At 47.0% G+C, this 13049-nt stretch overlaps 1 protein-coding gene across 2 annotated transcripts in view; it reads right to left on the reverse strand.

Annotated features, from left to right (window-relative positions):
* Positions 1-11218, reverse strand: part of CLIC5 (CLIC family member 5) — a 465318-nt gene extending 454100 nt beyond the window's left edge. The window contains exon 1 of one of the 2 annotated variants that reach the window (XM_085610537.1): positions 10682-11218. In XM_085610537.1, the coding sequence (XP_085466663.1) occupies positions 10682-11131 (450 nt within the window). In that variant the 5' untranslated portion in view covers positions 11132-11218. The remainder of the gene's footprint in view (positions 1-10681) is intronic. The other variant, XM_085610538.1, reaches the window with a different exon arrangement.
* Between the last annotated feature and the right edge of the window lie 1831 nt (positions 11219-13049).

The following is a 13049-nucleotide window of genomic DNA, read 5'->3' on the forward strand; positions in this document are numbered from 1 at the left end:
GTGAGTTTACTATGCCCCTGGTTCCATGCAACTCCTAATCACCCCGTATATGAATGACTGGCTTTGGTTCCAAGCCAGATAGTGTACCTATTAATGCCGGGTGCAAGCCTACTTCTTATCCACCCCTGGATATGCTGAAGAAATAAATGTTACATGCAAACCGTGATCGTCAATGCATTTGTCCACTTTGATCATTACCTGCTATCACATCAACAATGAAACACAAAGATGATGATCCAAATGGGATGTGCAAGGGCCCTAAGTTCAAGACTAAAAATAGTTGGCGAGAGCTGAAATCCCTCTGGGTTCATCACAGGTATACTGTGCTTGGAGGAGAGGAGCTGGCCCATCTCATCAGCATGTAAATATCCATGATTAAGGAAACAAGCCAGTCCAACCTCCACCCTTGTGTCTTCATTATAGCTTTCACCCTATGGATTAATAATGCAGGATCCATTCACTACGCTGAAGGCTACAGAGAGCTACAGCAAAACTACCAACCTTAACAAACAGGTGTCTGCAAACCTAAATCCTGTGAGCAGTGGGAGAGGATGCAGGTCAAACTATAATATAAGACAGAATGAGTCATGTGAGGAATATGAAACAGACAAGGAACAATATGTGAGGAACAGTAACTAGGAGCATTACGAGACATGAATGCAAAGACAATTTCCTGAGCCACAAACATATAATTTTTCAACAATAATTGATCCACGCAGTAGTCTCTTCAGATGTTTCGTCTTTGTTCTTTATTCTTGTGTACTTCAGATTGTATTTCAGTTCTTCATCAACATAAAAGATAGCCATAGATTGAGCCAACACAGGGTTGTGTCGAATTTGAACCCCAGGTTCCTGGCAGAGGAGACAGGAAGAGGAAGGTGGGATTAAGCTTTGAAGGCCACCAGAGGACGGATGGAGGAGGGGAAGGCTGATTGAAAAACAATACCACCGTTTTGTCGGTATTCAGCCTGAGACAGTTGTCAGTCATCCAGGCTGATATGTCCATTAGACACTGCTCGAAGCTTGTAAATGCAGCCTCAGAGTGATCTTTGAAGGAGAACACAAGCTGGGTATTGTCAGCGTATGAGACAACACTTACACCGTGTTGCTCTACAAGTGGGACAAGGGGGGAGAGGTAGATATTAAAAAGAGTCGGGCTGAGGGCCTAGCCCTGAGCCCTGAGCCCCTGCCTCACCATTACTAGAAATACTATTTGAGGATGCTGTGCTATGGCCACTTAAAAGTGAGGTTTTACTCTCACTTCGTTGTAAGTCTAACTTGACGAGACTATAAATCTTTTGGCAAACGTACAAACTCTACCATTGGAGTATTCTATCTCGTCACATTTAAGTTTGCGTGCTTTTCTTTCTTTGATGTCATCTTCAAACTTGCCAGGCACTTTCTCTAGAATAGTATAATTCTTTTTGGTTGCATCGACTAAATTGATCTCCTGAATTTCTTTTTCTAAGTTGTCCACCTGTTATACAGCTTTTAATACCTTTCTATCTGCGTTTTCTATTAGTATGTTCATTAGTCGCATTGAATTGCCAGTCAACTCTTTTACCCATATTAGAAGTAGATCTTCCTCAAGATCGTCATAGGGCGGGAATAACCGCGAACGTAGGCCTCTATGGGTTCTTTCAAGTCTCAGATATTCCTTCAGGGTGGCCCCATCCCACCATTTCGCTATTTCAGGTTTTTTCATCCTTTCTAGTCTTCTGAATTTAGCCTTCAGACCTTCATTAGGTCTTATGTTTCCATGAGTCACTGCCTTATTAATAGGAACTCCTGTGTGAAGGTTCTTAAAGAGGTCTTCCGCTACTTTGCTCCTGTCACTTCTAGAGCACATTTCCAAAATTATTAATACCTTATTGGTAGATCACTAAACCTGCTGCAATCCCTAAATAATCTAAATTCGTGGGAAAAAAGGGCAGTGGGGTACAGACTGAGCACGGTTACGTGAAAACGTAATTAGAAACAATAAGTTCACAAACATTGCTCAAAGGAAACTGTACAACGACTACCCAACATTATAAATCAGTGTCAACATAAGTCGACACACTTGCAACTGAATACAAAGTCAATTTCCTGAGCCACAAAAATAATTTTTCAACAATAATTGATCCACGCAGTAGTCTCTTCAGCTGTTTCGTCTTTGTTCTTGTGTACTTCAGATTGTATTTCAGTTCTTCATCTACATAAAAGATAGCCACAGATTGAGCCAACACGTGTTTCGTCTATTGGTAAAAGCCAAAGACTTCATCAGGGCTAAGATAAACAAATGTATAACTAGATTACAATCCAAGACACAAATATTCAACTAAGTCACAAGACACCTCCACCAATTAAAGGTCAAATAAAAAACACCCAGTGCTGAGACTTTAGTCAATATAGGCAAGCGTAAAACAGAGAAACATTTTTATACTGCCACAGAACAGACACCAGATATAATAGAAAGAATTCCACGAGAGATAGATGCACAATAAAGAAAATTAACCATGTCCACACTCATAATAAACCACCAATGATAAATCCAGCCTGGAATAGAAGATCAAAGTGAAGTCACTACCACCTCATGCACAACACCCATGTGCAAGCAAATAAACACAGGAAACTCACCACAAACTGCAATCTCTCTATAGATAATGAAATTGATGGCCTCTGCCGGAAATGACCTTCATATGGTTCACAAATCAGTGAATACCCTATGTCAATGCATGAGTAAGACAAATTATAATTTACATAAATAAAGTAAAAGCGGGGAGCAGAATGGGAGCGGGACCGGGGTAGGAGGAGAATAAAGAAAGGACAGGGGTTCAGTCGCACTTTGCCGCACTTTGCAGCTGCTGAGCCGTAATCCACTCTAATGGAGTACTGAAACAAAAAGTGAAGTGGGGGAGAGTGCAGCAAAACATATGCACACTTATGGTAACTCAAGAGATACAGAACAAGAGTCTCAACGAGGCAGCAGTAGAAGAAATACAACTTACCCACTCTGAACACTGTGAGACCTACATGGTCCTAGGTGGGATAGACACAAGAATAGGGATGAAAGTCACTGATACAATAGCAAACACCTGAGAAAAAGCAAAGTTTGGAAACGGCATTTAGCATACGGGTTAAGCCACGGATGCCGTTACCGCGCAAGCGGAACATCACTTGCCTTAACAAGGCAGATGCCTCAACCACGCATATGCGTGGATGAGGCAGTCAGCGGTCTAGTTCCAGGGCCCGAATGGGCGGGGAGAGGAACACAAAGGATCGGTAGAGTAAGGAGCGGTATGTGGCTTTGTAGGTAGGGTTTGGGGGGGGGGAGTTTTCCGGGTGGGGGTAGTTTTCAGGGGGGTAGTTTTAGGGCTTATGGCGGGAGGAAGGGGCAATTTTCAGGGCTGGGGGCCATTTTACGACTCAGGGCGGGGTTTGGGACGGGGTAGGTTTTTGGCCTGGGGGCCGTTTTAGGGCTCAGGGCTGGGGACAGGTGTCAGGGTCGTTTTTTGGTCTGGGGCCATTTTAGGGCTCAGGGCAGGGGCCTGGGGTCAGGGTAGTTTTTTGGCCTGGGGTTGTTTGAGTGCTCAGGATGGGGGGCAGGGATCAGGTAGTTTTTTAGCTTGGGAGTAATTTTAGTGGTCAGGGCGGTGGCAGGGGTCGGGTCGTTTTTTGGCCTGGAAACATTTTAGGGCTCAGGGCAGGGGCCTGGGGTCAGGGTAGTTTTTTGGCTTGGGGTTGTTAGAGGGCTCAGGATGGGGGGCAGGGATCAGGTAGTTTTTTGGCTTGGGAGTAATTTTAGTGGTCAGGGCGGTGGCAGGGGTCGGGTCGTTTTTTGGCCTGGAAACATTTTAGGGCTCAGGGCAGGGGCCTGGGGTCAGGGTAGTTTTTTGGCTTGGGGTTGTTAGAGGGCTCAGGATGGGGGGCAGGGATCAGGTAGTTTTTTGGCTTGGGAGTAATTTTAGTGGTCAGGGCGGTGGCAGGGGTCGGGTCGTTTTTTGGCCTGGAAACATTTTAGGGCTCAGGGTGGGAGGCAGGGGGTGGGTAGTTTTTTGGACTGGGTGGGTGCATTGCAGGGCTAGAGGATGGTTTTTCCTGCTCAGGGCAGGGGCCTGGGTAGTGTTTAGGGCTGGGCAGGGGGATTGCAGTGCTGGGGGCCAGTTTTTAGGGCTCATGGCTGGGAGGCTGTGTTGTAATTTTTACCACTTTTGCTATTAGAAATCATGCCTTTACAAAGAAATTTGTTATAAAGGCATGCGTGGTAAAGACGTGGTCGTGGTTGAGACCGCATGGTTTAGGCATGCGTTATTGAGGCATGCGTTGGTCTATCATACAACCAGCAAAGTTATCCAAACATGAGTAAGGGGCAGAGGTAAATCCAACTCTAAGAATATGGAATGTATTGGAAACAATAGGTCAACCAACAAAAGGTAAAGGTGTCTGCAACAGACCTAAAAAGCGTGCAGCCACGTAATCCGTATATTTGACAGATGCCAACACTGGACTCTGTTCACCTCAAGGTGAATTTCTATACGTCAGCACTATCGTAATACAACGGTAAACATTACTAGCTTTTGTTTTACAAGCAGAGAGATGACATGGTTTTGTTATCCTGTAATCTGAAACTAGGCAGACAATCAGGTGAAACGTGGCTTCGATTTCTTGCATTCAACCCAAATGTGGCGTCACTAAACACATTGTACTGTGTGTAACACACCTATTACTGCTTGTTTAGGACCGGCAAAAATATTGAACTAAAGGGAATACTCGACTACACAGAAGTTATCTCCACATCCCCTAATTTTCTTGGTAGTCTACAAATGACCTCTACGAAGGATTGCACGATTTTTCTAAAAGTTTCAACATTCCTTACGCTTGGGCAAAACATATACTAACACACCATTTTTTTCATAGTAACATAAAGACGAAATTAATTCAAGGCTTCTAGATAGGGGTTACATCTGTACTGCCACTGATTGGTCAGTACAGTTTTGACCTCCACCACCCACTTCCAAAATGTACCATTAATGTGAGCTTTTCGGGGGAAAAAAAAATATTTGAAAAGAAACTTACCATGGTTTTAAATAATGTAATGAAAGATGGCGTTTTGTCATGTTTGTTTAAAAAACGCACTAGAACCGCAGCCAGCTGCAAAGACAGCCAGCAGCGCTCCGCTTGGCCAGGTTTGCCATTGCATCTCATTTCACAAGAAGGATTTACTTCACAGGCAGGTTCCTGTCGAAGTCTGGAAGGTTCGAAGTCGTCGTCTATGTAGGTTAAAACATTCCCACAACCTCATTCCAAATTTTTAACGGAACCTCGTTTAAGCCTATGAGGACCAGGCGCGGGCTATACAGGGGCCTATTTTAAAATTCTTGAAAGCCCGCTGTGGAATTCGCTATGTCATCTCGCCGTGTGGATTTACCCAGTTTAGCTCAGGTTTCATTCTTGAAAGATGGAGGCGCAGCACCACATTAGCTAGCAGCGTGCAGTGGATACTTTCTTAAGGTAATTGTAATTGTATTACATTTATATAGTGCTTGCAGGGCCGGCTTAAGCGCTGGTGGCGCCCTGTGCGACAACCCTTTTTGACCCAACCTGAGTTCAGTGCCCCCCCTTCAGGTCAGCGCCAAGTGGTGCCTCATTGGTCGCACTGCCCTAAAGCCGGCCTGAGCGCTTACTACCCGTGACAAGATGTTGAAGTGCTTTCCGCCAGGTAGCACGCTCTCTGGAACCCAAGGTTGATGGTTAGTCCAGTGTTGTTGGTTATTGTTGGTCATGAGGCCTGCTACCAGAGCTCGAGTCGGGGGTACACGGAGGTAAACGGCGTCCCCCCACTCTCTTCACAGGGCGGACGCCGTCCCCCCTGCCAAGAAGTTGGGCCCCACAATAATATGCTGAACTTGTCCCAGTGTAATTTTCAGACACCGGGACACGTTCAGCAGTACCTGCACATTGCCTGCTTTCCATTCCCAGCAGCAACGTGCAGGCAGCGAGGGAGCCTTTTTAGGTCTCGCCTGACCCAGCGCATGCGCTGGACTGGACTGGCGAGACTTTTTGTGAGGGCCAACAAAGTGCTACCACTGTAGCCTAGAGCTACAGTGCATGTGTGCGGGCGCGCGCGCCTCACATTCGCAGCCGCACGGCCGCTTTGATGTTTGATCGCGATCACTGCCGCTTTGATGTTCTCCGTGAGCCAGGTTTTTTTTTTCAGTTTATTACTTCTATGTAGTAATGGTGGCACCCGTGCGCCGCCATTGCTACAGAGCAGTAATAAACAGAAACAAGCATTGGCATAGCCAATAGGTCTCGCTTTTGGGACCTTATAAGTATTTAGTTATGCAACTGTTGCATGGCTAAACACTTGTAAGGTCCCAAAAGAGAGACCTATTGGCTATGCCAATGCTTGTTTCACCTTCAGCTGGACCGAAGTTAAGGGCCACCTGGCCTCCTTTTGTTTGTATATGCTGACTGGGGGCCACTTGGCACCTAAATGTAAATGCCACAGAAAAAAACAAAGGCACACAGCTTGCCTTCTCTTCACAGGTACTTCGTAGAGGCATGCTTTTGCCTTTGTTCTGTCCCTGTATATAAATGCAGACACTGAAAGACTGTCAGATGAGTTAGTCTATCCCAGTATTTACACAAATAAATTAAATAGCACTATTTTATTTCTTTTATAGTGCTACGTCGTGACGTCATGAGGTCATTTGCATATTGTCTTACTTGGTCAGTCCCACCACTTCTTTTTATAGGACTTGTGCCCTGCCTACTACACGTGTTTACATATAAGGGTCGCCCTATTCTTCTAACAAAGGGGGCCACGACTTACTAGTGAATTCTGTGTGGCTGTCCCAACCAAAGTCAAAGGCTTTTTTAGGTCTCGCCTGGTGAAAGCAGCGCATGCGCTGCTCGAGCCAGGTGAGCTCCTTTTGGAATCAATTCTGCGAGGGCTCTCATGCACGCGTCTGCAATGGACAAAGATGGCTGCTCTCGCCATTTGTCCATTGCAAACAGTATGTGCGTGTCCTTGGGACTGTGGACAGTCCCACGCCATTTTGTTGCCATAGCAACAAAATGCCGCTTTGCGTGTTTTTTTTTTTATGTCAGTTCCCCCGGGGCACAAGCAGGCATCCACTTCTGTCTTTTTGCTGAGATCAGCTGTCCTCACAGAAGTGGATGCCTGCTTTTGCTCCGGGGGAACTGCAGGACAGCCGTTAGCATTTGCAATGCAATAGGTCTTGCATTTAAGCGAGTTTGAGCTATTGACATTGCAAATGACAATGCCTTTTATTTATGTTTCATAAACGAAAACAAGAATAAAAGGCATTGCCAATCAAGGAAGTAGAGCATGCCATCGCTAGGCAGCCTCATAATAAAGCACCCGGCCTTGACAAAGTCCCTGGCGACCTCTTCCACTCCCAACCTAGGATCTGGGCACCCTATTTAGCGGCACTGTTCAATGCAGTACTCGAGGGAGCTAACATCCCAGATACATGGGCCGGGGCCGAAATTGTCCCTATATTTAAAAAAGGTTCCCCCTTGGTGCCCTCAAACTATAGACCGATAAGTCTCTTGGACACCTCACAGAAACTTATGGGTCGGATCATTTTGGACAGAATTCTAGAATGGGCAGATGAAAGCAAAATACTAACCACCCTACAGGCCGGGTTCAGAGCCGGGATCTCGACTCTGGACCAACTTTTTAGGTTGCAGGTTTTGTATTGGAAGACGGTAATACTGGAGGGTTGTAGCTTATACCTGGTATTTGTTGACCTACGGGCCGCTTTCGACCTCGTGCCCAGGGAAAAGCTATGGAGGGTATTGGAAGATCTAAAGCTCCCCCCATATTTACTAGAGCTCCTAAAGCGGTTCCATAAAGGGAACTATGCCCAGGTACGCTGTGGGAAGAATGGCGATTTATCCGACCCTTTCCCCGTCACCAGAGGAGTTCGCCAGGGCTGTGCCTTGGCACCCACACTTTTTAGTCTCTACATAAATGGCCTGGTTGGTGACCTGGACGCGGTCAGGAATAATGACGCCCCTCGCCTGTCATCTGGACGGGTGCCCGCTTTGATGTTCGCTGACGACACTTTATTATTATCGCGGACATCAACGGGCATCCAGAGGGTCCTGGATGGATTTGTAACATTCTGCGCTCTGCGTGGACTTGAAATGAACTTAGATAAGACAAAGTACATGATTTTCGGCCCACCTAAGCGCACCCGCCCCTGCCCATCTTTGAATGGCACTCCGCTCGAAAGGGTCAGAACCTTTGTTTACCTGGGTGTTACCCTGACCGAAGATTTCGGTTGGGGCCCCCAGGTGACCAAATCTGCCCTAAAGCTGACACAGGTAGCTGGTGGCATTAGCAAGTTTCACAGGAAAACGCAATTTAAACCAGTGTCTCCAGCCCTTGAAATGTATAGGGTTCAAGTAAGACCTACCGCTACATACGGCGCAGAACTCTGGGGCCACACCCGTGTATTACCCCTATCAAAGGCTGAACACACATTTGTTAGAAACTTGCTAGGGCTCCCCCAGAGCACACCTCTCGTCCCCTTGAGGTTAGATCTAGACCTGGAACCCATTTCTGAATTTCTGTCAAACCGACCCCTCCTATACTGGAGAAGGTTATGGACAGTGCCCGAGCTCAATGACTATAGAGCTGAATTCTTGGCTATTTGGGACCAACTGAAGGCCAAAAGTATACCCTGGCTATCTCACCTTAAAGCATTAATACACCAGATAGGTCTGCCTCAACTCTGGGACTCTCCATGGGTGAGCTGTTTAGCGGTACAGAAGAAGGAGTTGCTAGTGCTACTAAAGCAGCACAAGCTAACTCTGCTGTACCGCTCACAGACTATGGGTAGGTTGGCCACAGAATTTTTGCAAGTCAAGATGGCACCCAGCAGGGAGGAATTCTTAGATCAAATTCAGCCCCCGTTTGCCAAAAAACTATATACTCAGTTAAGGCACGGCTGCCTCCCAATCGGGGACTTTACTTGCAAATGGCCAGGAAGAAGTGAGGGGCTTTGTCCGGCTTGCAACACAACCAAAGAAGATTTAGTTCATATCTTATTCTTCTGCCCTGCCTATAAAGAAATTCGTAGATCATGGCTTGTACCATTATGTAGAAATCTAGGCCTAAAACAATGCGCACAAGCATGTAGGATATTGCGTTATGACACTTCGCCCCCTATCGTATTTACTGTTTCCCGTTTCTTGCACAGCATGTGGCGAAGGAGGTCCACTTTCATCAACTGAACCATTAATATGTAAATCTCAACTTTGATAACTCTGTTTAATAACTTTTTACTTGTATGTATAAATATTTATGTTTTATCCTGTATGTACATATTTTATCTGTGCTTTTATGGTCATCGACCGAAATAAAGCTATCAAAGTAGAAGCAATGTCAATAGCTCAAACTCGCTTAAATGCAAGACCTATTGCATTGCAAATGCTTGTTACAGGAGGAAGTGAATATAGGGGCCCCGAGGCGCCACGTAGCATTCTCCAAAGCTGCAGTTGTTGGGTTACATCTTGACAGTGCGTGAAAAGGAAGTACTGAAGTGCAGGAATTCACTGTCCTAGTTCATATACTCTCCCTTTAAAAGAAATGCATCAGAACTGCGAAGTGGTGCCCCCCCTAACAAAATGAAGAAGTGGGGGTACTTGGTACCTGACAGTACCTGTCCATTTAAAGCACTGATTCTGGGATTAATACAACACTTTCAGAACCCACAAAATGGTTCCACTCCCATTGATTCCGTAAACATCAGTGTTTGAGGGTCTGGGATGTTCATTGAAAGCCAGGGGATATCAGAAAGCCACATTCAGGGCCTGGTGGAAGGGAGACACCTGGAGCAAGGGGTTTAAACCTAAAAAAACACGAGTTTAATTTTCGACCAATAGTCCATACGTTTGAGAAAAACGCTACTTGATTTTCAAACGCATTACTTATAATTAGACGTACATAATAATTCCTAGGCAGTGAGAAATGCAAAATAAAACTGTCGTCTGCAAAATATGTGAGCCTCTGTTCTCTCTGGCCTCGCTGTCACCTGCGGTATAGACCAAGGTCATTACCGGATATAAACATGTCCGGCTATTACCTCTTCCATCTGCACCAGGGGCTGCTAGTGGTCATTTTAAGTACCTATTTCCACTTTTACTCAAAAAGGCCACTTCACTGCAGACAGGCAGAGCCCACTTTGCGTAAAAGTCACACTTGATGTTCAAGGTATGGGCTACATTTTTGCATACATTTCATTTACGTTTCTAACACAGTCCCCAATTGTTTCAGAAATATCCCAAGATTCTCAAAAGACAGGCACCACTTGTTGCCCAATTGTCGCTTACATTTCTCAAGTGGAAGAGTGCCTTTTTTTCATACTATTTAAAAATGAATTGGCAGTTACTTATTTATTTTTGTCACAATGCTGCTACAGGAGCGGTCGCTGCTTTTGCCAACACGCCGCCTTATTTTCGAAAGACAGACACCAGTGTGTTTTTTAAGCATAACGTGATTTCGAGGTACTTTCTGTATTTTCCACGTGCAGTCTCTCCTACACGTTTCATCTAATCCTGTCCATGGTACAGTTACTCGGCGGCATTTCAGGTGCGCACCTTAAAACGCGCGCCCGCGCGTGCTGTCAGGTGCGGTCCGAAGGGCTGGGGCGGCGGCACTCACCTTGACGAAGAGGAAGATGTCCAGCAGGGAGTTGTCCTCCTCCCCTGGGTTGTTATTGCTGCTGCTGTCGGGTACCTGGCGGCTGAAGTTGCCCCGGGAGAGGCTGAAGCCTGCGGGGTCGGTGGGGCTGAAGACGCCGGTGGGCGAGGTGGGGGAGAAGAGCGGGGACCCCGGGATGGTGCCGGTGGAGGCGGAGCGGCCGAAGAGAGCCGGCGGGGAGCTCGGTCCGTCGTCGCCGGCAGAGGGCGCCCTCTCCTTCCCGGGAGCGGGGAAGGGGCTGTCCGGGCTGCCGCGGCCGCTCAGCACCATGCTCTCCGGGCTGCCCGAGGAGCTGGGCGAGGCGGGCCCCTCGCTGTCCCCGTGCTCCTGCTCGTAGCTCGGGGGCCCGTCGGGGATCTCTTCGTAGAGCGGGGTGTGCACCGAGTCGTACAGGTGGTCGTAGGCCTCCATGGTGCGCTGCGGGAGAGCGGTGTCCGTGGCAGTGACAGCGGCTCTCTGCTGTCACAGTGGCTCCGCCGCGGGAGCCGCTCTCCTAATCATTCACACGCGGCAGAACTTTGATCGGGCATAAACAAAGCCCTCGCGGCCTGCTGCCAAGATAAGGCCGGGCTCCATAGAGATGGGCGCCCGCGCCACCCGCCCTCTCCCCGCCTCAGCCCCCACCCTATCCCGAGGATCTGCCCCGGCCCACCCCAGGCAGCACTTGACACCTCTGGACGTGCAGATTGCTCAAGGATCTCCAGCAAAAGGGCTGAAAGCAAGGACAGAAATAATACATTTTTAGGGGCTTATTTACAAGGCTCTTGCGCCACTTTTGCGTCATTTTTAACATGGGAAAAGTGACGTACGGGTGGCGCAAGGGGCTTGTAAATAAGCCCCTTGGTGTATATGGAAAACTGATATACACCAATACATCCATAAGGGTAATCGTTTACTTTTGTATAAAGTACCACTTCTGGACGTAGACAGTTTAAGCCAAGTAAGGTTCGGGCCAAAGGTCTCGGTAGCCCTTTTTCCGTGCAGACTTGAGTGAGCTGCCAGATTTTGAAAGCCCTGCCAAGCCCAGTACTGTTCAAATATAAGGCCAAAATTGAGCCTAAGGCGGACCAGATACCATCCCAAATGTAGCCCAAAGTTGCAACTCTCAAATAACACAAAGCTAGCGTACAATCAACATTGCTAAGCAAAGTACTTATACCCTCTGCCTCTGGCTAACTGGAGGGGAAAAAAACAGCCCAACAACCCTAGCAAGCACACAGCTTGGTGGAGCAGGAATAGTAATTACTTATTTATTTTTACTTTTTATGAATAAACATGGTGACCCCTAGACAAATGAGGTGATAGTTTTTGTTCCTTCCGCTCTGCTGGGTTGGAGAGCAGGGTTATTGTATGCATTAATAATTGCAGGCTCTCGTAGGGCTAGAAATGGCTGACACGCCTTTCCCTGCTACCATCTTGGGGCGTAACGATTGCTATGATTACTTATGTTCCCCCACCTGATTCTGTGTGCTTTTAAAAAAAAACTCACTTGCTGCACTCCAGTTTTGTTTTCGGTCTGTGTTCTCTGTGTGGTATGCCAAAGGCCTGCTTGTGTGGTTGCTTTGGTATGCCTCATTAGTGATGACTGGGTAGAGGACGAGGGACGTAGAGGTAATGCTATGATTACTTACCGGTAATCCCCATTACTCTTAGTCCTACTCGTCCTCGGCCCGGTCATACTTGAGTTCAGGCCTTTGTTGCTTGGTATGTCAGGAAGGGCTTTCTCTTCGCTATGTACTTATAGCTCCTGGCAGGAGGGTGGGTGGAGCCTAAAAGCGTTTCCTGTTTTGTTTCCTGTCAAGTGGAATACCTCATTAGTGATGACTGGGTCGAGGACGAGGGACGTAGAGGTAATGCTCCGTGCTGGACTTCCCGCTCCCTTATGGATGCCACGATAATAAAGTCTAGCTGCTGGTGCCCATCACTTTGTGTGCGTAACGTGGCGGCCATTTCAGTTAGGTCGAGCTGGCTTTTGCCTGCGAGTGGATGTCATTTTAGGACTGGGCTATTCTCCAGTGTGTGAGTCAAAGGATTCCACATGTTTAATCCGTCTTCCAGGGTTTAGTGAGAACGGCGTCCCTCATCTGCACTGAAATTGTTCAGTAAACAGTGCTTAGTAAGAGACATGGAAGTGCTTAGTCTTATATACTGCCACTTCATTGTATTAAAATGTAGATTGGTAATTGTTTTTTACCTTGCTTCTTGGCTCAAGTGCTTTACAATTGACCTGGTGTTATGATACCTTTTTCTGTGCCCACTTTAGCAATATTTCTCTGGGGATGGTGAGATGCAGACCTTTCTGACCCTTTCCACGGCGTTCAGCCATTTT

The sequence above is a fragment of the Triturus cristatus genome, chromosome 6 (genome assembly GCF_964204655.1).
Source record: "Triturus cristatus chromosome 6, aTriCri1.1, whole genome shotgun sequence".
Lineage (NCBI taxonomy): Eukaryota > Metazoa > Chordata > Amphibia > Caudata > Salamandridae > Triturus > Triturus cristatus.